General features: G+C 48.8%; 1 protein-coding gene across 14 annotated transcripts in view; it reads right to left on the bottom strand.

Annotated features, from left to right (window-relative positions):
- Window positions 1-4,109: 4,109 nt before the first annotated feature.
- Window positions 4,110-27,033, bottom strand: part of DYSF (dysferlin) — a 215,241-nt gene continuing 192,317 nt past the window's right edge. For all 14 annotated transcript variants that reach the window (XM_012807420.1, XM_012807419.1, XM_012807414.1 and 11 more), the window contains 11 exons: window positions 26,688-26,858; window positions 25,833-25,975; window positions 23,507-23,646; window positions 22,375-22,463; window positions 22,023-22,118; window positions 21,468-21,609; window positions 17,149-17,248; window positions 11,740-11,918; window positions 9,562-9,671; window positions 8,041-8,188; window positions 4,110-4,407 (listed from right to left, as the gene is read on the bottom strand). In XM_012807420.1, the coding sequence (XP_012662874.1) occupies window positions 4,369-4,407; window positions 8,041-8,188; window positions 9,562-9,671; window positions 11,740-11,918; window positions 17,149-17,248; window positions 21,468-21,609; window positions 22,023-22,118; window positions 22,375-22,463; window positions 23,507-23,646; window positions 25,833-25,975; window positions 26,688-26,858 (1,357 nt within the window). In that variant the 3' untranslated portion in view covers window positions 4,110-4,368. The remainder of the gene's footprint in view (window positions 4,408-8,040; window positions 8,189-9,561; window positions 9,672-11,739; window positions 11,919-17,148; window positions 17,249-21,467; window positions 21,610-22,022; window positions 22,119-22,374; window positions 22,464-23,506; window positions 23,647-25,832; window positions 25,976-26,687; window positions 26,859-27,033) is intronic.

The following is a 27,033-nucleotide window of genomic DNA, read 5'->3' on the forward strand; positions in this document are numbered from 1 at the left end:
CAGGACTAGACAGTGCCCTTGTGTGAATGAGAAGAAGGTGCCCCTTCCTCAAGGTAATTTACTTCCATCAGAAAACTACTATTAACACACTGATTTTATTAGAACAAAACACTTTACTGCCATCTGTGGGAAAATTGTTATAATAAATAACAAATGCATCATGTCTTAGATGTGCTGCCTGTGCGTGGCAGTTGTGTTTAGTGGTGACAGCAGTGAAAACAGGTTTCAGAGGAGTAGAATGAAGGATGCTTTGCGCTATGGGTAACACAGGACCCCCTAAAAGATGACTTAAACAATAAGGAATTTGTGATCCCACACCTCTCATCTGCAGGTAGAGATTTTCCAGGGTTTGTTCTTTCCCAGTAGCTTCATCAAGAACCAATTCCTTCCCAACGATCCTCTAGGTGTTGACTTTCTTCCTCAGCTCATCCCTTCATGATCACAAGAAGGCAGCCACAGCTCCAGCCATTAAATTTTTCCATAACAAGATTAAGAGGCAGAAGATAAGGGTGCATCTCCTTGTGTGTCCCTTTTTTTATTGGTGAGAAGACCTTCCTAGAAGTGCCCAGCCCCTCTCATAATCACCACCATTTCCTTCTCCTCACCTCTCATTGACCATTGCTGACTCACATGTCTCTTCCTAAACCAGTCACTGTCAATGTGATATATTCATTGTGATTAGTTTGATTACAGTGGGTGGAGGAGTGAGGGTGAAGTTAAGACATGGAGAAAGAAAGTTTAAATGATGCTTTCTACAACCTTGGGAAGGGAAGAAAGAGACACTAATTATAGGGAGACATGAAGGCAGGAAGGATATTTTGACCGTGCCCTAAACATACTTGAACCTACTTGTCAAAGACTGACTGGATGAATGGCACCACCATGGGACCACTCATAAAACCAGATGACTGGGAGCCACTTAGAATTTATCTCCCATCCATCTTCACGGCCCCCTCCCAGAGGCCTAGACAGTTAACCCAGTTAGTCTTACCAAGTCTAACTGCTTAATACTTCTGGAAGCCACTCTCTTTGCCAAAGCCCCTCCACGGTTACACTGTGGGCATTTTGGACTGGATAATTCTTTATTAGGAGCCAGGAGGCTACTATTGTATACTTTGTAGGATGTTTCACAGCTGCTGAATGCCAGGAGTACCCTCCACCTCGCCTTATCAGTTGTAACAATCAAAAATGTCTCCAGACATTGCCGAACATGCCCTCAAGGACATAATTGCCCCTGGTTGAAAACAATGGAAACTACTATAGATCTTTGAACTAATTTCTGGTCATGGCCCATCTTTGCATATTCTGCTCCCTGCTCTTTGCCATCCCCTGATATTGAACCTATAAATCCTGCTTATCTGTCTGTGTATTATAATTGCCTATCTACTTGTCTGCCTATTCTACCCACCCACACATAATCCAAGGGTGGGAACCATGTTTATCTTACTCAGCCTTGTATGTCTAGAGCCTACCACCCTGCCTGGTACACAGATAGCACCCCCTTTACCCTGCCTTTCAGATGTTCCCCAGCTGACTCTTGGATTAATGAAACACTGCTCTAGGATGACCCTCTCCAACTGGCCACATGGAATCCCAAGCAATTGTTCTTCACCCTATGTGACCACAGACCCTTCTGAGAACTGGGAAAGATCACTAGACCCTCACCTTATCAAAGGCAGTTTGCCATAATGTTTATATACCTGAAGCCCGCCTACATGTCCCCAGGGAACTCCATCTGTCTCTCAAGATGAGAACTAAGTTAGAAGGTTTTTTCCAAAAAACATATTCTAATCAAGGTCAGCCAAGGTTTGAGCCCTTCTGGGCTTCTTCAAAGCCCCCAGAATGAAGTTCAAACTTCTCAGCTGCATACACAAGGCTCTTTCACACCTGGCCTTGCCCTTCCAGCCCTCCTCCCTCTCACCTGTTGGGCTGCTTTCCTCTGGGCTAACTCTCTCTCAGCCATTCTCTAGACCAGCCACACTCTCTTACACCTCCATTACTCAGCCTTCATCTCTGCCTCTGAGAACACCTGTCCCCTCTGTGTCAATGGGCCAGTCCAGTGCTTAGCTCAAATAATATTCCTGCTTGTGTCTCCTGCCTCTCCCTATCCCAGGGAAGTTGGTGCTCCTTCTCTGACGCTCTCCTGCCATTCTGGGAGCTCTGGAAGCCCAAGAATCACATGTAACTCACGCTGCATCCTCAGAACCCACCATAGGACTGCCACATGGAATATCTCAAGGCACATTTGTAGGACATGGTGACCCCTTGCCATCCATTCAGCATTACCCTCTGAGTTTTCCTTGGTAGCCTATGTGGTCCCAGGGAACAGCTGCAAGCCCAGCAGTACGAATGGAACCAGCTTTAGACAGAAGCCAGCCCTGAGAACACACACTCTCAGGACCCAGTAGAGGAGCTGGATTTAGCCCTGCCTACAGCCAGTTTCATTCCCATAAAGCCATAAAATTCCCTCAATTAGCTTGAGTTGGGTTTTCTATTACCTGTAATCCAGAGCATCAAGGATAAGGGAATAAATGAAAATATGAGCACAATGACTCCCCCAAAAAACTTTCTTAACCCAACTGATAGTTGTATGGTATGTGTTTGCTCCCCCTTGCCTTTCTGTGCTTGGAAGAAAAAGTGGGCCTTCTATCCAAAGCTAACAACCTCCTTTTCTTCTCCAGAAACTGGTTCCATCAATTAGCTTATATTCTCTCTTGTGTCTTTGATCTTTTCCTATCCAGTGGCTTCCTCTTCCCTACCTTCAAATAATCTCAGGCCTCCCCTATCTTATAAAGCTTTCTTGGCACCTCCTGAAGTGGCAGCCCCACCCCCACTTTCTTCCTCCCCCTCCAGCCCTCTCTAGAGGCTGAGCCTTCCACACAGGCACACTCAGCAGGGGCCATGATGACACAGTTACAGATGACCTTCCCTTACAGATATGCTGTGACCCTGGTCCCTGCTGTGTGTTCTATGTGAGGTGTGGCCCCCAGCTCCAAGGTTCAGGTATCAGGGTGTCAGGACTGGCCACCAAGTTTCTCAGGGCTCATGGTCACCTCCAGCCAGAAGATCTCCTGGAGTAAGAATTGCCCTGTTTTCAAGAGGCAGCTCCCTCAGCCAGGAAGTAACTGTGGGGACAGCATCAGACACTAATCCTGTTTCAACCACCCCTAGTCCTTCCAGCCAGGTGGGGACGTGGCAGTGTCTCAGACTGGGTCTAAGGGTGCAGTGAAGAGCCAAGAGGGGCTGGAAGGATCTCCAGGGCCTTGGGGCCCGGGCCAGGAAGCAGCTCACAGTGGGAAAGTGGAGACGCCTCCTGGTCTCCTATTTCCCGAGCACAGTGCCTGAGAGGAGGCTGCCAGCACTGTGCTCACAAGTTCCAGCCCCTCGGGTAAGAGAGGCAAAGGACTCTCTCTTGGAAATGTGATGTGTTTAAGCTCTTAGCTTTTTCTCCAAGTATGTTCCTTTTTCTCCTGTAGATTAAGCCTGATTCCTGCAGGAAATGTCAGACCAATGACTAAGGCTAAGCCTCAGACCACAAGAAAAAGGTGTCTTTGCCCAGAGCAGATTTTTAAATCACAGTGAGGGAATAGAGGGAGAGAATCCTAAGAAATCCCAAGAGTGTGGGGGACAAGATCAAAGCCAGAGGTCCAGTGGTTCCTTTGCCTGGAGATCTTCTGGGCCAACACTTCCCCTGGTGTGGTGTTCCCTTTTTATTAAGTGGAACCTTTCCCCCAAGATAGTCAAAGGAACCAGAAGATACAGGTAACTTCCCACCTATGAAGCAAAAGGCAGCCCAGGAAAGGGAGGGGAAATGCCCAAGTGAGGAGTGGGCAGGAGCAGAGACAAGTCTGGGACAGGAGAGGAGGCATCGGATGCTGGGTTGTTAGGCAGGCCAGACACCAAGCCTGAAAGCTTACCCCACTCCCCCACCAGTCTCGTAAAAGCATAAACAATTCCGTGGTGTCGCACACACTGCTTCTGGGCTGCTTCTACCTGAAAGGCTGAGCTAGAAATGGCCCACAACCCCCATACCCTGAACGACCCCCCAATCCCCCCCCATGAAGCCACACCCCCTCAGGTACTGCAGAAATGCACACACTCACGCCACGTTGTGGTACAAACTGTTTTATACCGAAATACATTCAAGCAGATCCAAAAAGGGGTTGGGACAGAAATGGTAAAAGTAGGGTGATCCCAGGGTCATCGTTGGCAACTCTTGGAGCACGCATGAATCTGTCTGTCTGCCCACCCTGACTGGACAGTCAGGCCGTGGAGGTCTGCAGGAGCTCAGCTGAGCTGGGCGGAGGAGGTAGGCCAATCCTGGCCGGGAGGACATCCTATGTCCCCTCCACCAGGGTAGGAGAATCCTTAGCTGAAGGGCTTCACCAGCTTCATGGCAGCATAGTTCTAGAGGGAGGGAGGGAGCAGACAGGAACACTTGTGACCCATCAGGGCAGGCAAAGTTGGAGTGGAGTATGGGGCTGAGCTGCCAGGAGGCAGGGGCTAGGAAAAGAGACCCATCACTCTTCAACCTGCCTGCACTGTGCCCTCACCAGCCACTACCCTACAGGCAGCTCAGCCTTCCACCCTACCTAGTACTCTTGCCAATCAGGCAAGCTGAGCCCTCTACTCGCAACCTCCCACCTGGAGACAAGGCCCCCAATCACAAGGTCCCCAATCACTCTGCCTTCTCCTCCATCAATCTGAACACATTCCCATGTTCCAACTGACTGCCAAGAAGACTCTGACCCCCAGGCCTTGACCTCTCCCATTAGACAGGCACTGAAGGCAGGGCCACAATTCTCCCTACTCCATAGGAACCCAGGGCTCCCGGATCACCACATCCCTGTCCAGAAAGTAGAGAATTGGGGATGGGCTGCACAGGATGGCCCATGATGCAGACCAGCACAGAGATGGGTCACCCTTGATTAAGCCCTGCCTGGGCAGAACTGACAGGAACCCCACACACACACACCTCTCCTCCGCAAAACCATAAAAACACACACAACACAACACAGGGCTCCTAATTGGGACAGTATGTTCCCTGGTGCCGGCTTGGGAAAGCCAACTCGGGAAAGAAAGCCGGCCCTCCTTCCCCGCCAAATCGCCTCCTGCCGCCCCACACTGGCCCTGCTCCCAGCTGGCTTTGAGGGGGGAACCAGCAGAAATCAGACAGGCCGCCCTCCTGCCCCCCTCTTAGGGGGATTTCAAAAAGGGTGGGGGATTAGGCCAACTGGAGGGGAGCAGCCCAGCCGTGGGCCCCTCTTCACTAGGCCCTAGCTTTGGGAGATGCAACTGGCCTTCTGCCCCACAGCCTGAAAGCCAGGTGAGGGTCATGGGGCTTGGCCCTGGTCAAGGGGCTTGGCCCTGATTGGTCTGGTACCAGTCAGGTGATTGAGTGACATGAGAGAAGGAGGCAGGATTTGCCTAACTGGCAGCAAAGGCCCACAAGCAAAATCAATACACAGCTTCAGAGCCAGGCTGCCCACTTCATCCCTGGATCCCTGCCTAGCATCCGACGCCCACACACTAACTCCAAGAGTGGGGAGAGGAGAGATAAGGCCAAAGTTTAAAGAGGACCATCTCCAGGAGAACTCAAAGGACAGTGAAATCACTGCTGGAGCCCAGACGACAGGGTAGGTCTCTGACCAGTGGCCCCCCCAAATGCTACTCTGCTGGTCCCCACAGGGCCTGGGGCTGAGGCTGCCCCAGGAATGAGGAAGGGCCACAGGCTGGAGGTAACTGGAAATCTTCCCTTATTCCCCTAGTCAGGCCCCTAGAGATCACGCAGGGCAGGTGCAGGTGGCTGGGGCTGGGGGCAGCCACAGAAAGGGCAGTGGTGATACCACTGGGGACCTGCTCTTCAAGAGGAAGCTGGCGTGATGTGCGACCCCCCCAGGAAAGGCAAACATGTTCCCCTAACAACAGTCACAGCCACCGAAGGCCAGAGCCCGCCCTGCACATCCCCCTCCATGCGAACAGGAAGGCACCTGACAAGGTCACATAGAAAGTCACAGGTGGAGCCGACACTCCTGACTACAGCTGCAGAGCTCTATCTGCACAACTGTGGCTCTGCAAGTGTCACGTGCTCACATGCCAGCTCTCCTTCACCAGGCCCAGGCCAGCCCAAGACTGCATTTCTAGCAAGCCCCCTGGTGATGAGATGCTGCTGGCCCTTAGACCGTACCTTGAGGAACAAGGTCTGCATGGACTCTCCTCTCAGAAACTTTCTAAGCCTCATAATGGAGCAGTTGATCATACGGGTGGTTTTCCTTATTCTCTGGTTTCAATGTCTCCCTGGGGGACTGAGAACTCCCCAATGGCATGAGCCACATCATCATCCCTTCCTGCCCATAGCTCACACTTATCTCCCAGACACACATGCACGCTTAATACAGTCTCCCTGCTAACTAAATGGTGGCCAGCCTCACCCCAGAGAGGAGAGTGGTGTCCGAGGCAGGCCAGGAGAAGGGAAGAACTACAAGGCAGAAGTCCTGGGGTCTGATCCCAGGCCTCAGGCCACCACAGGTGACAGCTTATGCCCCAGCATACCACACTTGCCCCCACCCTTCCATGGCCCTGTATCTAACCTTGTAATCTTCCTTTGTTTAAAGAGGCCCCTCCAAATCGTACACATTTCAGATCTCCACAGCCTGAATCTACCCCTAGACTGCAGTCATATTTTGCCCATTGACCGCAGCTCTTCTTGCTGAGCCTCAGAAATGTCGGCGCAGAGCCTCAGGTGGCTGTAGCCAGTGTAGAAAGCCTGGCCTATTGCCAGATGGAACCTGGACGTCCAAACCAGATAGACCTTTCTGCTGCTTCCCATGGCCTGTGCTGTTAGGAACTGCATGGATGATTTGCAGTTTTAACACCCTTCCTCCTCTGAGGCACATTCTGCTGACACGAGGCATCACTAGCTGCAGTAGGAGAAGGGAGATCATCCGGAAGATTCTTAGATCGAACTGCTCACCTAGGAGTAGTTCCCTGAGCAACCTGTCCGCTGGGGGACAATGCTCTAGGTTGGTGGCCTGGTGCTGTCCAGGACTGAGGCCCCCAGTGGGAAGCTTAGTGAGCTCTGGACTGGGACCTGCACAGATTGCTGTGCAGCTAGAGCCAGTCCCTTTCCCTCTCTGGTCTTATGTCTTTGCTATTAAAGTCAGGGTAACAGGGGCTAATTACACCACTCTCCATTTGCATATTGGTTTGAAATTTTCATATTAAAAAGGTTTTAAGTTTTTTTAAAGAACATTAGAAATCAGGTATCAGTCTGACAGCACTGTGATCTTTTCAAGGTCTGAAGTACAGAGACTCCGGGAGCTGAAGCTTCTTTGGAGTTCCGTGATGAGTTATGAGAGCTAGGGAGGCACAGGCAGGGACCCCCAGAGCAGGGAGCACAGCTGCTATCTCTGATTCGGCCCTGGCAAGCTCTTTGCCTTGCATCAGCCACCCTCCCAAGTAACAGGGAACCTGAACATGCAGGAGCCAGGCTTCTGGCCAGCGGCACGCTTGCCCCATATTTCCCCCATGCCTACCCTGCTGCAGAAGGCAGGGAACACTCTATCAAGATCTTCAGGTGCATATTAAGACCATCTCTCAGCCCCAGCTCCTCCCTTCTCCTGGACTTAGCAAGTGCTACACTCAGGACAAAGGAGCCTTCTCCTCTACTCTGCCATCCACACCTTCCCTCCCCTTCCAGGCCTAGTTCCATATCTCCTTCAAGAAAGTTCCCTGCCCAGCCCAGCCAAAGGGGCCTCATCTTCTGCTAATCCCCTAATTAAATATTCCAGGGCCTTGCTGAAGACAGCTCTGTCTCCAAGGGCCAGACTCGGTTTCCTTCATTGGACGTGGAGCTTCCCAGGGGTAGGACTCCCCAAAGTAGGGGCTTCGTGTATCTCCATCAGACCAGGGACTCCCCAAGGACAGAGGCTACCTCCCCTCATTACACTGGGAGAGTCCTCTGAGGACAAGGATGGACTCCCCTATTAGACCAAGAGCTGCCCAGAACAGCGTCTGTGCCTCCCCCTCAGGCCTGCTCACCGGGAAGGCATAGACAAAGATGCCCAGGAACAGCAGTAGGATGAAGAGAATGATGAAGAGGATGATGGCACACCGGAAACGCCGCCACAGGATGAACTTCATAGTCTTGTATGGGGAGGTGAACCACAGGAAGGAGGTGTCAGGGCGCCTGGAAGCGAGATCCCAGAGGTCAGAGGTCAGCAAAGCACCCTCTACAAGGGGCACTTTCTCCAAACCCTGCTCTCAACTTGTGTCAGCGGATTGGATATCCCTGGCCCTCCACAGTCTGCCCCCAAACCTGCCCAGCTTCGAGGCCCTAAGCCCTGCCCCTCCACTTAGCCCTTCATGTCTGCACTCCCCTCCCCTGAGCCTCTGCCATTGCTGCCACCTGTGCTGCCTTCCTCTTCTGGATACTGCCAAGCCCTTTGCACCTGCAGAGGCCCAGTTCTCTGCCATCTTCTCCAGGATACCTTTCCTGTCCCCCTCTCCCCTTCCTGACCCAGGACTTAATCAGACTACAAATTTGGCAGCTGGGCAGAGCCTCAAAGGCCTGCCACATGGGGTGGGCTATGGCTCACTGAGCCCTGGACACGCCAAGTCACCTGCACAGATGCACATGATTAGTCCATGTGCAAGGAAGGATTGGAGGGAAGAAAACCTAGATAGCTGATTTTTCTCTCACAACCAAGAACCATAATACCTTCCCCTAGGTCAGCCCCATAATTTGAAAAATGCAGGATTTTGTGTCTTATTCATGGCCTGGTTAATATCTGATTGCTTGTCCTATGTCCTGGTCTTTCTTGTCTCTCCTTCCCAGCATCCTGGGGCACAGGTACCTCTCATCACTGCCAGCCCCAGGGCACTCAGGACAGCACTACAATTAAGTGAGCCTTCCATGCTGAGTCCAGCTGGAGCCATGCAGGCTGGAAGGCAGGTATCCTACAAACACGGCCCTGCACCCCAACAGCCATCTTCAGCAACTGCCCCTGCAACTGCCTTCCAAGTATTTTGATCCACTGGCTTGTCTGGATCCAATGGGACTGGCCTCCTCATTTCACAGATGGGAAAATTAGGGCTGAAAGACCATTTGAAAGCCACATTAACACAACAGGAGAGCCACAGAAGGCAGCTTGATGAGTGGAAAGACTTTGATCAGGCTCTGGAGCCAATCAGACCAAGTTAGGCAATTGCAGCTTCATCCATTTTCTTAGATGCACTGACATTATTTAACTTTGCTGAAATTGTTTCCTCCTCTGTAAAATGGGGATTATAGCCACTATGCAGCAGGGAGGGTTCCATGGCACAACATACACATGCCACATGACAGTCTGCTTGGCACACAGCAAACAGGTACCCTTCTTGAATTAGCTGAGGAGCCCAGTGTTCTCTGGAATGGGGCCGACTCCCTGTCCTCAACCTACTGTGTGGCCTTGGATGAGTCATGCCTCTCTCTGAGCCATGTAGGCCTGGTAACCTCTGTGTGGCTATGGGGAAAGGTGCTCCCAGACTGTGACCTACACCCCCAGGTCCCTGGGACCTAACCTGGGGTCCTCGAGCTTGGGGTTCATGTTGGGCTCATCCCGACCCTGGCCAGCAGGTCGTTCCTCATGCTCACTTTCTGCTACAATCTCCAGGGTCATTTCCAGCTTGCCCTGCAGGGACAGAGAGAGCCTGGTTAGAAGCACAAAGGTTCTGTCTAGTGGCCTCAGAGAAGCCAGACCACAATAAACATAAGGATCATTTATTATTATTTATTTAAAAAATTGAATAGGGTTGCTCTGATCATAAAAGCATTACCTGCTCCTTATAGAACATTTAGAAACCAAAAATGAAAGAAAGGAGAACACTGCCCCTACTTCCACTATGCAGAGACAAGCACTTTAACATTTTTATGCATCAAGTTTAATAACTGCTTTTCTCCTAAGTGCATGAAAAATCCTACTGTGTATACAAGGTCAAACAATGAAGTTCTTGGACTCAGCCTAGAGAAAGTGCTACGTACCTCTTTGCTGAATATCATACAGTCACCTTTGAAGTACTCCCTCTGGGAAGCTGTGACTGACACCAGTGCCTAATCTACCCTTCAAAGCACTTCTTCTAGGATGAGTTTGCAAACTACATTGTCAGACCCCATATGTGTGTGTCTGTGTGTGTATATACAGTTCTCTAGCTAGCTTTTTATTTCCTCTTAGGAATATATTTCACTGTATAATTATGTACTTTTTAAAAGTTTGGCTTTTAATGAATACAAACATGTTATGGGATGGGGGACCATAAATTATTTAGTAATCTACTTACCTTAGTTCATTCAGGTTGTTTCCAACTCTTTGATTTGTAAATAATGCTACAGTAAACATCCCAGAACCTAGATTTTTTTTATCTAATTATCTCTGTAGAAGATATTTTACAAGTGAGATGAGTCCAAGGGCATATATATCATTAAATCTCTTCCTATATGTTATACCCACATTGGTTTCCCGCACAGTAAAACCATTAGCACTCCTGACAAATATAAATGAAGGGGCCTGTCTCTCTGCATCCTCACCAGCAATGAGCATTTCTACTTTTTTTTTTTTTGCAGTTTTTGGTGGGGGCCAGGTTTGAACCCACAACCTCCAGCATATGGGCCAGCACGCTACTCCTTTGAGCCACAGGTGCTGCCAAGCATTTCTACTTTTTACTGTAATTTGATAGTCAAAAATATTATTTTTGTATTTTGTATTGTATACATTTAAAAATACAATAGGCCCCTCCTTATCCATGGTTTGGATTTCTGTGGTTTCAGTTACCCGTGGGACAGCATCCATAAGATATTCTAAAGAAAGACAGACCACATTCACCTAACTCTTATTATAGTATATTGTTATCATTCTATTTTATTTTTATTATTGCCAATCTCTTACTGTGCCTAATTTATAAGAAAAAAAAAACCTTTAGCCTAAGTTCATAAGTACCCAAGAAAACATAGTATACATAGAGTCCAGCATTATTCATAGTTTCCAGCATCCCCTGGGGTCTTGGAACACACCCCACAGACAAGGGGAGACTGCTATATTCCTTTATCACTAGAGGAACTAATCTTTTTTAATGTGTAATAGACATTTACAATTCTTCTGTGAATTGTCTATATATGCCTTTTTCTCATTTTTCCTTTGATGTGTTAGTATTTCTTATTGTTATGATTCTTTATATAACAAGGGTATTTTATTTCAAGGACAGACGACTTTAAGGGTTGACTGGCTGCCTGTTATTCCTAAGTAAACTTTCAGGGATTAATTTCCTCCCCATGGCTGCTCTGAACTTAGAGAAAGGATGGTTCTCCAGGGTCCTCCAATCGCCTTCCTAAGCAGACCTCTCAGCAAGGAAAGTAGAACAAGGATGGTCCCTCAAAGGGTCTTGCTCAAATGGAAAGGACACAACCACATCCCTTCACCCAGGAGGCCAGATCAGAAGGGAATCCAGGACACAGATCTCTGATAAAGCCCATGAGCAGAGTACAAACAGCGTCATCTCTGGATTTAAGTAGGCTTCTCCTGGGATGTGGGCCTTGAGGGAGAGGAAGGCTGGGAATTGGAGGGGCAGAGCGAGAATGCCTTGGAAAACAGAGACAGTGAGGGTCGGAGAAAGAGGAGGAACTGTAAGCACACACATATGCGTGGTGATTTCTGTGGAAGAAGGTGCCCGGATGCCCTTCAGGGAGGCTGAAGGTAACAGACTTACCGCCAGTATCTTCTTCTCACCCTCCTCTGCTATACATGGCCACCAGCCCTTCACTGTCTTCTGCTCAAAAAGGGACACAAACCATTCCCGGTGGAAAGTGTCATCCAGCTGGTCCAAGGAGCACTTCTCGGCTGTCTTGGCTGGCTTGGGCATGCGGTTGAGATCCAGCTGCAGGGAGCCTGCAACACAAAGATGTTCTCTGGCTGAATGTCTCTCAGTTAGGGCCAGCCCGTGGCTACCCTGAGGCAGGGCAGGTTCAAGAAAAACTCACTGTCATCAGCTGCCATTCATGGCTGAGCCATGGGTATAGTCCCACAAACTCTCCCTCTCCCCATCCATGGCCTCTCTTTCCATCCTACCGCTTCCCAGTCATCTGTCCATGTATCCATATACCCCTCAATTCTAACAAAGCCACTTTTTCAACTATTCATCTTACTATGTATAAATCCATTCATATATCCATTGTCTATATATACCCATCCATCCATTTTTTAATTGTTTTTATCATGATAAAATATATACAACAAAATTCATCATGTTAACCATTTTCAAGTGTTTAATTCAGTGACATTAATTACAGTCACAATGTGGTGCAACCATCACCACTATTTCCAAAACTTTTTCATCTCCCAAGCAGAAACTCTGTAGCCACTAAGCAGTAACACCCCATTCTTCCCTCCCCGGCCCCCTGTAAGCTCTAATCTATTTTCTGTCTCTGTGAATTTGCCCCTACTAGATAATTCCCGTAAGTGGGATGATATAATATTTGTTCTTTCGTGTCTGTAGCTTAATGTTTGCAAGGTTCATCTAGGTTGTAGTACTTCATTTTTTTTTTTTTTTTTTGGCTGGGGCTGGGTTTGAACCCACCACCTCCAGCATATGGGGCTGGCACCCTACTCCTTTGAGCCACAGTATTCCATTGTATGTATATACAGTTATTTCTCTAATCTGAAAACTCAAAATCTGAAATGCTCCAAAATCTGTACGTTTTTGAGTGCCACAGGATGCCACAAGCAGGAAATTCCACACATAAGCACTTAACACACTTGGTTTCATGCACAAAATTAAGAATTTTGTTGAAAATTATCTTCAGGCTATGCGTATAAAGTGTATTTAGACTTGGATCCCATCTCCAAAATATATCATTATGTATATGCAAACATTTCAAATTCCAGACACTTCTGGTCTCAAGCATTTTGGATAAGGGACACTCTACAGGTACCACATTGTGTTTATCCATTCATCTGCAGTAAACCAATAATCAAGTTATTACTCCCTGGATGCTTGAGCTGTCTCCATCTTGTGACCAAATATTGCAGTAAACATTGGTGTGCAAAGGGCTAAGCCCGTTTTCAATTCTTTTGATGTATTCTGAGGAGCAGGATTCCTGGGTCATATAATAATTTTGTGTTCAGCTTTTCGAGTAACCACCAAACTTTTTTCCATAGCAGTTGTATCATTTTACATTAGTACACCAGCACTATACAAGGGTTTCAATCTCTCCACATCCTCGCAGCATTTGTTATATTCTGTTTTGATAAGGTATCTCCTTGTGGTTCATCCATCAGTCCTTTTCATTTTCCCAGCTAGTTATCTAAGCAGTCATCTTTTCATGTTGTTTCATATCATCCATTTTATCCATCATCTTCCCATCTAGCTCCAGCTACTATTAGGTTGAACCATATAAAAATGTTCACATTCAACTATCATTGATCTATAAAAATAGCAATTTCACGTGCTTTCACCTATTCCAATCATAACAACATGATAGAGTCAATGGATTTGACCAGAGGTTATTGAAAGGATCAAAAGAAATCTATCAAAAAGTTATTTTCTGAAGTCAAAGTAAAGAAATTCCTGAATAATAGATGTGTTTAGTATGGAATGCTCAGTTACTATAACTGAATATTTGGGTTTTTTTGTTTTTTTTTCTGAGACAGAGTCTCACTATGTCACCCTTGGTAGAGTGCCGTGGCATCACAGCTCACAGCAACCTCCAACTCTTGGGTGTAAGTGATTCTCTTGCCTCAGCCTCCCAAGTAGCTGGGACTACAGGCGCTGGCCACAATGCCCGGCTATTGTTTTTTTTTTTTTTGCAGTTGTCATTGTTGATTTTTGCTGGCCTAGGCTGGGTTTGAACCTGCCAGCCTTGGTGTATGTGGCCAAAGCCCTACCCACTGAGCTACAGGTGCCACCTATAACTGAATATTTGATCTAAGTATTTGTCTAGATTTCTTTCTTTCCACTCATCCATTGATCCATTAATCCTTCCATCTATCCATCTGCTTCAACCTACCTATCTACATTCCTCTAGTCCACAGCTACCATTTGTTGAGCACTATATCTATTCACTAATCAAGTTATTATTCCATCTGTCCACTTGTTCAACTCTATATCAGCATTTATCTATCTTTCTACAAACCCAGTATTTCCCCATCCCTCCAGTGCAGATGAATGCTTATTTCTCACTTAGAATATGGTGCCAGTATAGTATTAAGTAAATATCAAGATAATAAGCCCTTCCCCCCCCCCAACACACACACACACAAAATTATACCAGCTTGACTGTAAAGAAGCACTGGGTTATCTCTGGGTAGCAAGATTATAGATGTTTATCTATTATCTTTAAAATTAAAAGGTGATAAACATTCAAAACAAAAAATATATAATTAGAAAACATCTATAAAGATAGAAAAGAGAAATCTCATGGAGTTAAAAGATAGTATTTGTTAATGTTTTTTGCTTTGTTTTGTTTTTTAAAAAATAAAATCTCTTGCTCTGTTGCCCAGACTAGAGTGCCATGGCATCAGACTCACTCACAGCAGCCTCAAACTCCTGAATTCAAAATGATCCTCCTTCCACAGCCTTCTGAGAAGCTGGGACCACAGGCACCCTCCATGACATCAGCTAATTTTTCTATTTTTAGTAGAGACAGGGTCTCAATCTTGCTTAGATTGGTTTCGAACCCAAGGGATCCACATGTCTCTGCCTCCCAGAGTGCTAGGATTACAGGTATAGGCCACTGAGCCTGGCCTGTTAATGGCTGTATTAAGTTTCATTTTTAAAGACAAAGGATAAACCTATTTATTTCAAATACTGTTTTCTCATTTAACAAAAATGCTGGGGGAAGTTTTGTTTTTCTTTTAAAGTATGTGATTAAAAACATTCCAAAAAATTTAAAAGCACATAAAAAAAAAAAGAAATTATTTGCAATGTATCTTTAATATATAAAAAGCACTGAAAACCAATAATAAAAGATGAACACCCTAAAACCATGAAAAAGAAAATGCTACAATAATATAGATAATACATATATTTTTTAAAGTGCTACCTTACAATAAAGAAATGCAAATAAAAATAAAAATGACATATCATACTGGCATTTTTTAAAAATATGACAGTGATAGCAGAAGTTTGGGGAAAATGGCAACCTTATACAAACAGGACACTGATGGGAATACAAACAAGTAAACCTCTAGAGAGCCATGAAGAAAATGTTTGCAAAACCATTAAAATTTACAAAGATTCTAACAAATCTACTTCTTAGACTTAAGGGAAAGTCAAAGTCAAGCACAGAGGGTCTAACAACGTATGCTTACAGGTGTCACTGGGATTAAAAGTCTGGCAGTGACCTAAACACCCACCAAGAGAAGAAGAGCTAAGCACAGAGGGTCCATCTGTATGTTGGAAACTCAGGCAGGGATTAAGCGTGATGATGCAGATACAAATGTAGATAGATAGCTACTGACCAGAAAGAATGTTCTTGAAATACTAAGTTTTCAAGAGGAAATCAGGATATAAAATAGTAGGTATAATATAAACCTACTTGTATACACATGAATATACTTAATATGTCCTATGTGGATGCAGGTTTATATGTATATATAAAATATATATATAATATGCATATTCTTGTTTATATCTGGAATGCCATATATACATGCCAAAATGTCAGTGGAGGTTATCTCTAGGTGGTGAGATTAAGTGGGGAAGACCATTGCTTATCTGTATTTTCTAATTTTCCTGTAGGAATTCTGTACAGAATAATAAGTAAAATAACAAAAGTCAAATTTGATGCCACCCTTTTTCTGCCCTATCTCTTTTATACTGAAATCCTTTATATGCATATGACTAGGGCAAGTGTGCAGGGCAAGGCAGGCAGAGCCACCCTGGGCAGGCAGCCCTCTCCCGACTGCTGAGACCAGGGTCCCAGAACACCCCATGCAGGTGCCCAAGGACTTGGCAAAAACCAACTCACCTTTCTGCAACCAAGGGCCACCCCACATTGGGGGCCACCCAATGATCTGAGGCCCCCCTGCTCCCAAGGGGCTGAGCGGAGCTAGAAGCCAGGGCTCCTGACTTCCCAGGCTGCCTTCTTTTTTAAAAATTAAGGTAAAATTCACATTACATAAAATTCACCACTTTAACCATTTTAAAGTATACAAATTAGTGGCATTAGTATATTCACAGTTATGCAACCATCACCATCATCTAATTCCAGAACATTTTCATTACCCCCAGAAGAAACTCCATGCCCATCAGCAGCCACTGCCCATTCCCCTTCTCTGCCCCCAATCCCTGGCAACCACTAATCTGTTTTCCATCTCTGTGGATGTGCCTATTGCAGCTATTTCATATAGATGGAGTCACACAGTATTTGTCCCTCTGTGTTGGGCTTCGTTTGCTTAGCATGTTTTCAAGGTTTCCATGTTGTAGGAGTATCAGTATTTCATTTCTTTTTATGGCTGAACAATATCCCATTGTATGGGTAGACCACCTTTTCCAGCATTAACCTGTATAGTCATGACAGGGCCGTTGAACTCAACTCCTCTCCCAGACCAGCCTGCTGGTCTCCTACAGTGTCTTCCTTCTGGTCCCCACCTCCTACTCCTGCAAGGGCACCATTTCCACCCACCTGCTCTTACCCCTGAGCTCCCTGCTCTCCAGCTCAGGACTTCAGCACAGCCCTTCCCCACCAGAGCCCTGTCTGGAGCATGGGCATGGAGCCCATGTTTGGTCATTTGGTCAGTCACTCAGTGCAAGGGTAAAGAGTGACATAAACCCCTGACAGACTAGGGGAGGGGAGTATCCTGTAGAGTGTGAAGCATACAGCTGGCTTCACCTGTGCTTCCCTGCCTTCCTTTCCCCTCTGAGTCCCACCATCCCCATGGCCAGGGTCCAATGCCACCTCCACTGACAGGCCTGTCCCTGAGGCCACTCCCATCACTCTGTGTCACACATCTCACTCAGCACTGGGGACTCCACAACCTTGAGCTTCCTAAAGGAAGAAAGTAGGATGCCCCCCTCCTGTCAGGCTTTCCAAAGGATCCGAAAGAGTGGCACAGACTCAGTGGGGCTTCTGGGACAGCCCTTAATGTGCACAGGGTGACTGACAGAAATGATGCTTACCCAGAAAGTCATCAAAGGAGAACTTGTCATTGTCCCAGATCTGGAGTATCACTCGTGCTGGAATTTTGCTCTCTGTCTTGTCCAGCCTCCAGAAGGCATCCTGACCCAGAGTGGGAGCAGAGAAGGAAGCAGAGAAGCACAGTCAGAGAGGTAGTGGAAGCCTGCCTGGAGGAGGCAGTGGAGCAGGGTGTCCCCAGGAGTCTTGCGAGAGCCAGGTCCTGGTGGAGGACTAAAAAGGGCAGACCCCAGAAGGCAGTGTACAAAATCCCAAAAGGGTACCAGGCAGGCTCACTTCACACACGATGGCTCCTTTAATCTTCCCAATTTTGTAAATCAAGGTTATCACTCCAGTTGCACAGATGATGAAAGACAGGCTTGGAGAAGTTAAAGGAATTTGCCCAAAGTCTGACCACTAATAATAATATTAATATTGTACTGCCTATGTGTCAGCCGTCTGCCACTATGAACTCAGTTAACCTTCTAACAACTTAAAGGAGATACTATTTTTACAACTGAGGAAACCAAAGAAAGTAATTAGTCCAAGGTCACAGAGCTTGGATTCAAACCCAGGCAGCCAAGTTCCAGAGTCCTGCTCTGCACATTTGATCTCTAGGTCAGAGCTGGCTGGCTGAGAACCTAGGGGACCCCACCTTCCCTGGCTGTTGCTAGCAGGATCCCCCAGCTGCACTGCTGTAAGCAGCTGGCACTGAGACCTGGACCCTGGCTCCTCCCTCTGCACCTCACCTGCCTGGACCCCCGAGGCTTTCCCCAGGAGAAAGTTAAAGTCCATGGTGCTGGGAAGGGAGAAGAGGGGCCCTTATCACCCACCTCACCTCCCTCAGACCAGCTCTGCCCGGAACAAGGTTATCTTGGGCTTCTTCCCACAGAAGTCTCCTGGAGCAACTGAGGGATGTGGGATGGGATACAGGGAGGCCTGGGTTCCTCCTGGGGCCCAGCCATGCTTAACCCAAAGCATTCTCACTGAGGCTTTCACATCAGCTAGTTCTCTGTTCTTTCACTGTAGCTGTCCCTGGGTGGGTAGCAAGGACCAGAAGCACTGTGACCAATCTGCAGGTAGTGCCAGGTACCAAGCGTCAGGTCAGAGCAGGGCCCTGGACCCAACTCTATGGGGGATAGGCTCCTCACTGCTGACAACACAGAGTTTGTCTAGCCTTGAATGCCTGGTAAACAGATGTGCCGCCCAGCCAGCGCCTGCTGTGGCCACCCCAGCCTCAGAGGCTGGCCAGGCACATCCTAGTGAGCTCCAGAATCTAAGACCATGACCACTGCCCCACAAGGAACGAGTACCCAGTCTCAGCCCAGACTACTGCCCGGACTGAGGAAGGGGCTCAGTCCCCAGCAGGCCCCTTGCCCCCAGCCCTCTGTCTGGTGCCTCCCCTCTTCCAGGCCCCAACCCCCAGCCCTTCTGCAGGTGCCTCCCTCCTCTGGTGAGCTTTTATGGCTCACTCCACAGACCCGCCTGCACAGTGCCGGCATCCTCCACTCCTCTGGCCGGCTTGGTTTATGGGCTCGGTAATGAGCCAGAGGTTCAAACGGCCCCTGGTGGGAGCAGCTGGGCTGGGGCTCCAGCTTGGGGAACGAGCCCCCCCAGGTCCCTGGCGCTCATTATGCTCCTGGCCTGGGCCCTTTTACTAGCTGTTTATTTGCAGGGTGGGTGCCTGACGCGCAGGCGGGCCCCAGTGGGCGTGCTGGGCTCCAGGTGGGAGCTGGGCCGGGCAACCAGTGGTGGTTCAAAGCAGCCGGATGAAAGGAGACCTTGTACTTTACGACAGTCTCGTCTGGTTAATGGGGTCCCTGGAGGGCCTGCCTGCCAGAGGCCCTGAACCCCATGGCAGAGGGCTGGCTCTGCAGCAGACCTGGAGAGCCAGAGGCTGCGCAGTGCCCCTGTGCCAAGCCACCCTAGTCTCAGCCTTCATCCCAGACCAGCTAATTGGTACCCCACTGTGGGTCGGCTCTGCCTGTATCCCAGGTCCATTCCCCCACAGAGGGATGCTGACTGCCTTCCAGGTGATTTCAGAACCACTCAACCTCCTCTGTGACCTTCAACCCACCTCCCCAGAGCCTGGTGTCATATAGAGTTACTCCCCCCCCCCCCACGCCAGCCTGTCTTTGGACTCCTTAACTCTCCCCACCTCTTCATCCTCCCAGTCTGGCCCAGACTGTCAGACCAAGCTACCCCTTCTGAGTCCTCAAACCTCCTCTTCCCCTGGATCCCCCACTGCGGGTCAACATACTCTCTCCTTCCTCCTGACCAGAGCCTACAACACACTACCAATTCTTAGTCAGGGGCCCTGGGACCTGCCAGGTAACACTCCTCTGTGCCACCTGTCAGCATTGCAGCCCCTCTCTCTCTTCTCCGTCCTCACACTCAGCCTAACAGCCATTTCCAGCCTTTTCCATTTGTCTCAAATCACCTGTCACAATGCCAAACTATCTCCTCTTACTTCAGAGAAAAAAACAGAACCTCCCTTCCTGCCACTCCTTGCCCACACTGCCACCTGCCACAATGAGGGGCCACCCTGCCTCCCACACGTCTCAGGCTGGGCTCCCCATCCACAGGAGCTGCTTGCAGGTGAGCCCCAGATATGGTCTGCAGAAGCATGATGCCCTTCTATGTCCCTGTCCCCTGAGGTCCACAGCAAAGGGAGTGAGGCACTGAACACAGGCAAACAGGATTGCCTCATGACACATATGATAAAAGAGTCCCATAAGGTTTTGGTTTTCTTAAATATTATAGTCATAAGGAACCAAAAAAAGAAAGGTAAGCAATAACATCAAGCTGACAGTGTAGGATGACAGGCATTTCTAAGGTCATTCAAATTCCCCATCAGTAGCCCCACTCCTTATGGAGGCTTATCTATTTTAATACACAAATATACTAAACATAGCAATATTTTAAATAGGCTAACATGTTATGAAAAATAGTCATAAGTAATTGGCACACAGTCGAGGCTTTCCTTGACTTCATAGAACCCCATCGCTAAATTCTGCTTTCTGGCAGTCACTACACAGCAATCCCTGGGCTAAATAATCCATTAAACCATATTTAATCCATGTTTTCTTTTGTTTGATGCCTTCAGAATGTTTCAGAATGTTCAGCAGAACATTTTAGTTTCTTTAAAGAACAGAGGATCCTGTGTGTTGGGCTGGAAGGATCATGTGGAAAGGATGTAAGAAGAGAATTAAGAAGAGCCAGGCACTGAAGCGCATCGTGTGTATCCTTCTTTAGGCTGCTCACTTCTGACCTTCAGGACAGAAGGAAGAGCCACAGAAGCTTCTAGGCTTGAAGCCTTGTGCCATCTCTGGAAGAAAGTCAGGGAATAGAACCTAAACACCAAAAAGGCTTTACCCCGTGCAGCAGGAGAGCACCTGGAGTGGAAAGTGATGCTAGGTGGGATGAGTGGGCAGCACTCCAACGCTCCTGAGCCCCTCACTGCCCACAGCATCCCTTCCTGAGCTCTGGTGACTGCTCTTTGAGAGTAGGCCTGGTGCCACCAGGAGGAAGCCAGCTGTCCTGAAGCACTGCCCATTTGGGGGATAAAAAGTTGATGGCCCAGAGGAGACCTGAACTAGGAGAGGCAAAGACTGAGGCCCCCCAATCCACTCCTGTCCTGGGGCATTCCACCTCTAGTGAGAGGTGAGGGGTGGAGAGAGGAAGGCAACAGCTTCAGGACCAGACAGGCAGTCATCTATAGTGATCATTCAGCTTAGAAAGTGACCACAGACACAGATATTAGAATCCAGGTAGCGGGAGAGACTTAGCCAAGCACTCCCGATCCTGGGGATAACATGATGTACAGGCCACGCCGGCCCTCTGGGGAAGCTGCTCCTGTGGGGTCTGCCACACTGCCCCTTCGAAGGTCATACTAGGTTTCTCTGATTGTCAACCTTAGATCCAAAGGTAACAGCTCTGCTGTTGATGGCAAAGAGGGAGGAAGAAAACAAAAAAGTGGAGTGGGGAGGTCAAGGAGATGATTGGTTAGTAAACATAATGGTAGTAGTGCCATGAATGATGGCACAGTATAATCGTGACATGGGCAATGAAGGTGATGTGGGCAGTGGTGGACAGTGGAAGTGACATGAGCAGAGATGGGCAGTAGAGGTGACATGGGAAGCAATGTTCAGTGATGGTGACATGAACAGTGGTGGCGGGTACCATGCAGGGATGGTGTTGGTAGCATATGGTGTGGAGCACTGCTGAGGTTGTGACACCAGCCCAGTCATCAGTTGGTCAGGGGGTCCTGCTGACATTAGTAAGGAGTAGGACTGGCACCATTGGGAGATAGAAGGTCACTCACCTTCTTGGCGATGATGCAGACTTGCTCAGCCGGCAGGTAGTCAAAGGGGAAAATAAACCTCCAGTTAAAGTTGCCCTCGCCTCCCAAGGAGCGATAATGCACATCTGTCTTTTGCTTGTGTTCTTCAAAGCCGATCATCCAACTAGATGTACGTGATTTTAGAGAACATTTTTCATCAAGATTCCCAACACAGTGTACATCCTCAACTTAGCTAAGCAGGAAATTAAGAAGGTAAGCAAGCTCGGAAATTATTTTGCAAAAATAATCCCCAGGAAATCTGCATGATGCACACACTGTGCCATAAGTTTGAAAATGTCAACTTCTCAGCCACTCTTGAAGGGTGTCCTCAAACCTTTAAGTTCCACCAAAGGTTTAGTGAAGAGGAAGAAGACTGGTGGGAGAGCAATTTCCCAAAGGCAGAGCCAATCCTGTGTACCCCTCTGTTGAAGCTTATTTGCTTTGCCCTTCTCAGCACCCAAAGTCCCCACTAGGCTAGACCTAAAGGGAACAAAGACGACACAGTGAGCTGTGACCAGGGAGACAGTGGGTCCCTACCCTTTCACATAAATGTCACTCATCTTCTCCCCCGTGATGCTGAGGTCATCCAAGATCACATCTCTGGTGTTCCAGATGATACAACGCAGGAAAAACCTGGGGAGAACAATGACTCATATCTGCATAGATTTCCTACTGAAGGGTGAGAAGTCCTTGGCTGAGAAGCCAGAAGCCCACTCACCTGAGAAGACTAGACACCTGCCTGGCTGGACACCTGGCCAGACCCAAACAAGAGCTGCACTCTGTGGCTCACATGGCTCAAAGCCTGGCCAAAGAATGACCTGGTTCCACCCACAGTAGGTTGTGACCCTCCCCCACCCAGCTCAGCTCAGAGCCCGGCTGGCCAAGTCACCTTTTGGCTCTTCGGGGAGTGATGTTGAAGGGAGGTCCAGGCCGTCCCAGGGCCTTTGGAAATAGGTCGACCCACATCTGCAGCTTCCCCTGCGAAGACAGGGGCCCATTCTCTCTCCACCCTTTCCTTCAACCAGCAGTCACCAAGCACCTGCTCTGTGCCAGATGCTGGGGGAATAGGGCAGAGAATCCCCAGCCCTGCAAGGTGGGGACCCTATACAAGGGATTACAGGGCTGACTGCAGAGGTGAGCCACAGCCCAATAGGCCACCAGCTTGGGCCTATGCCTGGGGATCAAGGGTCAGGGAAGGTTTCTCAGAGATGGTGATGGTTGAGTTAAGTCTTGTTGACCAGGAGAATGGTATGTGCAAAGTTGTGGAGTCAGGAGGGCTCAGGTGACCTGAGTCATGACAGGACATGACTCCCCCTCCCTGCCCCTCAGACCCCTTTCTTTCTGCAAACCAGATGTGATTTTTGTCCCATGTTAGAGAAGAAGGAATAGAAGTTAAGTCACTTCTGCAGGGTCAGTTTCCACACCTGCTATGCTAGTCTGGGGGAAGCTGGTAGCCAAAGCACCTTGGGAAGAGAGAGCTGCGTTCCAGACAACAGAGATGATGTCATCTGGCATTCACAAGCACCTTCATGGATCACTTTGCCTGTAACCTTGACTTTCCTCTCCTCCCCAAACCAGCTCTGAGCTCACTTCCTCCCCAGATCACTGTCCCAAGTTTGCTATCTGTGCTCACCCCCCTGCCAGTCACTGCAACCCAGCTCAGGGCCAGCCATCTGAGACTGAGTCACTGACAGATGGCAGTGAAGCGGGGACCCCTTGAGGCCAAGATGAAACAACAGGCTGAGAATACTGGCAGGAGTCAGGGCTGGGCTTATGTAGGGATGAAGGAGGTGGCTCAGACTTGTTCCCTAGGCTCTGGGGGCTGGAGGTAGCCAGAGGAGGCTGGGCTCTAGAGATCCTGTCACAGGTCAACAGTGGCAGCCACTTAGACTCAAGAACAGGTCAAGGAAGGACTGACCAAATCCCAAGGTCCCTAATGGTTCCTCTGTGATATTCACACTCTCCTTGGAGTGGGGCTGTCTAAGTTAGAGGACACTGGGGCCTAAGGGTTGAGGTCCTACCTGCTCAATGTCTGGCTGCAATGGGCTGTAGAGGGGCCGTGACTCCACATGCTCTGGGACCAGGCCTTGCTGCTGAAGGACATGCAAAGCCAAACGCTCTTCCACTGGGCCCAGATGTGGGTTGGGGATCATGCCAGCCTCTGTCCCAGAAAGAAGACAGAAAAGTTGCAGGAGCCAGGTGAGAGAGAGACAGTAGGAGGGTGAGCAATGAGCAGCTCCAGTGAGCAGGCTGAGGAGGGCTGCCCAGAGACCACAGGAAGCCATAAGCCACTGCAGCCTCACTCCAAGCCCAGGCACACTTGGTCTGGTTCTCTCTCATATCCCACTTTCTGTAGGGAGTTTCCTAGCCCTTGCTATCAGTGGGATCCAGGCATAAAATCCAGACTCACTATTGCCACCATTTCTACGAAGCCTCTTCTTTAAGAGTTCTTCTTTCTCTTTTCCACCAGTATAAATCATTCTCATCTGCCAAAGCCCACCCTTTCCAGAAAGCCCTCCCTGACAGCTCCCAATTCTGAGTCTCAGCAGATCTGGCAACCTAGCACTATTAGTACTATTCTCAGGCTGATGTAAGTCATTCTATTAGTAGCAGTAGCTAAAATAATAGTAAGAACAGAAAACACTTCCAGAGCAGGACCCACGTGCCAGGCACTGTTCTTCATGGATATTAGCACATTTAATTCTATAACATCCCTAGAAGTTAAGTGTTGTAATTATTCCCATTGTATAGATGAAAAATCTGTGTGGAGGGCAGTGCCTGTGGCTCAAAGGAGTAGGGCGCCGACCCCATATGCCAGAGGTGGTGGGGCCAAACCCAGCCCCGGCCAAAAACTGCAAAAAACTTCAAAAAAAAAAAATTCTGTGTGGAAAAGCCACACAGCTAGGAAGCTGAGACCACATGCTCATTTAGGAAAGGTGCAAAACTAGGCCTAAACACCTCCTTGCTATCCTCTGGGACTTCCCAGGTACAACTCTTCCCTGCCAGGGTGGGTCAAAGATTGGTGCTGTAGGCGGGGAAAAGATATGAGGTAGCCCTGACCTCAGTACCCAGCGAATCAGCTAGCAACCTGAACTTGGAGCCTTGATTTGAGGGGTAATGGTGGTCCACATGCATCTACATGTACACATGTACACACAGGTGCATGCCCCCAGGTGAGCCCACACACGCCAACACAGATTCTCATGTACACACACACATTAACCTATCAGACCTGCTGTGCCTATATTAAAGTGATCCCCCCAAAAGCAAGATTCCCCAGAAGGAATCTGGCTCTGCTCCTGACTGGCCAGGTGACATTGGGCAGATCATTAACCACTCTTGGCCTCAATGGCCTCACTGTAAAAACAGGCAGATGTTAGACCTCACCATCTCTAGCTTTCTGGCTTTGTTTCCCAGACTTTATGATCATGAGCCCTGGTCCCTATGATAAAGTTGCTCACAGACTAGTAGAAGGAAATGAGACTATCCTCAAAACAGATGCATGTTCTATCGGGAAAAAGCATGGGGGGTGGGGTGCCTAATGGCTGAGCCAGGCTCAGCCACAACCTGAGAGAGTCAGTAAACCAGAACAAGGAGGAGGAGGGGGGTGGCAGATGGGGCATCAAAGCCATCATTCCACTTTTATAACCTTGGCACCAGCTCTGACATCAAACGCATTGAAGCAACCAGGAGGTGAGGGGCCAGCTGGGCCTGTAAACACCTCCAAGAAGCCTGAGCTGCTCTGAGTGGGTGACACAGACCTGGGCATCTCAGACACACAGAGAGCACATGGCAGGATTCCCAGCCAAGAGTGCTGTGCAGAACTGGGTGGCAGGGGAGGGAGTGCAGGGCCTCCTGCCTGCTCTTTGGATGCCTTAGGTGCACAGGCTGAGGGTGGGACTTGGAGGGCACCATCAATGTCAAGCTGGCAGGCTAGCACAGTTCAAGCAGAAAACTGTTTCTCAGAGGTGGTTTGTATCCCAAGCTTCAACCAAGGTCCAACCATCCAAAGCCAGCAGACTAATCCTAATCCGACCCTGGCACTGGCTTTAGATTCACGCTCCCCTCCATCTTGACTATGAATGATCCCTGGCCTGGTCTTGGATTGAGGCCTGACCCCAGCCCCAGCCTGACCTCTCACTTTCACAGTGGCATCACAGGTAAGTACTATACCCAAAGAACCAAGTACAAGTGCAGCCCATTTGTACGGCCCTGGAGAGATCCAAGCCATAGCTTGCAGATGTGGGTTCTGTTCACTTGGTCCCTTTATGGGAGGAAAGGGTCTGATGAGGGACAAGGAGGGAAAGGGAGAGCCCCATCATGGGATAGGGTTGCATGGCAGCTCACCTATCTCTTCAATGGTGTATTCTTTATCCTGAAACAGCACTCGGTCTGTCTGGTACACAGGGGCCTTGACCCTGCGCTGCTGGCAGAAGAGGTGGAGAAGCTGGGAGGGGCGGAGCTGGTCCCTCCACTGGTTTGGTCCAGAGCTGAGGCCCAAGCATAAGACAAAGATGAGACACTCCAAGGACAGGTGCAAGAGCAGAGGAGCATGCAGTGACGTATGTACCCTCACACACAGCAGCACCCACATCTGATCACTCATCATGAATGGGCGTTCCCACTCTACAGATGAAGAAACTGAGGCCAGAGAGAAAAGGACTTGTTTAAGTATGCATGTAATTGGAACTAAACTGTTTCCAATCTCCAGAGTTAGAGAATCAGACCCAAATAAATCCCAAGATGATAGGAAAAGGGGTGCTGTCTACACGTGAGTTCCTCTTACATAAACTGTCACAAAATTGGGGCAGTGCCTGTGGCTCAAACTGTCACAAAATTCCCAGCTAGGGTCCATGTGTCCTACCATTTATCCCCCTTCCTTTTTCCCCTCCATCCTTCCTATTTTCAGGTGCCCAGCATTGTAGAGGCCCTCTGCGGAACATCAAAGAGAACTGGATCATAACAGCATAATGAAGAGCCAGGGCCTTAGAGGCATACACACAGGTTCAAATCCTAACCCCACCACTTACGAGCCATAACATCCTTGGGCCTCAGTTTCCTCAACTGTGGAATGGGGATAAGACCCCCACTGGATTCCATGAGACAATGTCAAGGTAATACTAAGCCCAGACTGGCACGTGGTGAGTGCTCAGGAGACAGGGGTGATTTGTGTCACAGAAGCAGCCACCCCCACACACATACACACAATAGGTCTGTGGGAGTCCACAGCGAGCCCCAAACTTGGACAGCAGCCTGTTCTCCAGGTCAATGACTGTCTCCCCGATCTTTTCATCCTTGGAGAGGAGGTCATAGTCATAGAGAGTGATCTTCAGGTCCTTCTCCAGGGGCAAAGTACAGGTCAGCTCAAACATCCTGCAGAAAGGCAAAAGGCAGGACACCACAGGCTCCCTGATGTTGCCTCATGCAGCCCCACTTCCAGGGAGTGGAAGGAGGGGCTGGAGCTCAGAAGCCATCCCAGGGAGTCCAGCCTCCTCAGGCCTCCTGTTTCTCACAGCACCCTATCCACAGCACTGCTCTCCTGGGCTTG

This window comes from Otolemur garnettii, unplaced genomic scaffold (genome assembly GCF_000181295.1).
Source record: "Otolemur garnettii isolate 467f Iridium unplaced genomic scaffold, OtoGar3 scaffold00068, whole genome shotgun sequence".
Lineage (NCBI taxonomy): Eukaryota > Metazoa > Chordata > Mammalia > Primates > Galagidae > Otolemur > Otolemur garnettii.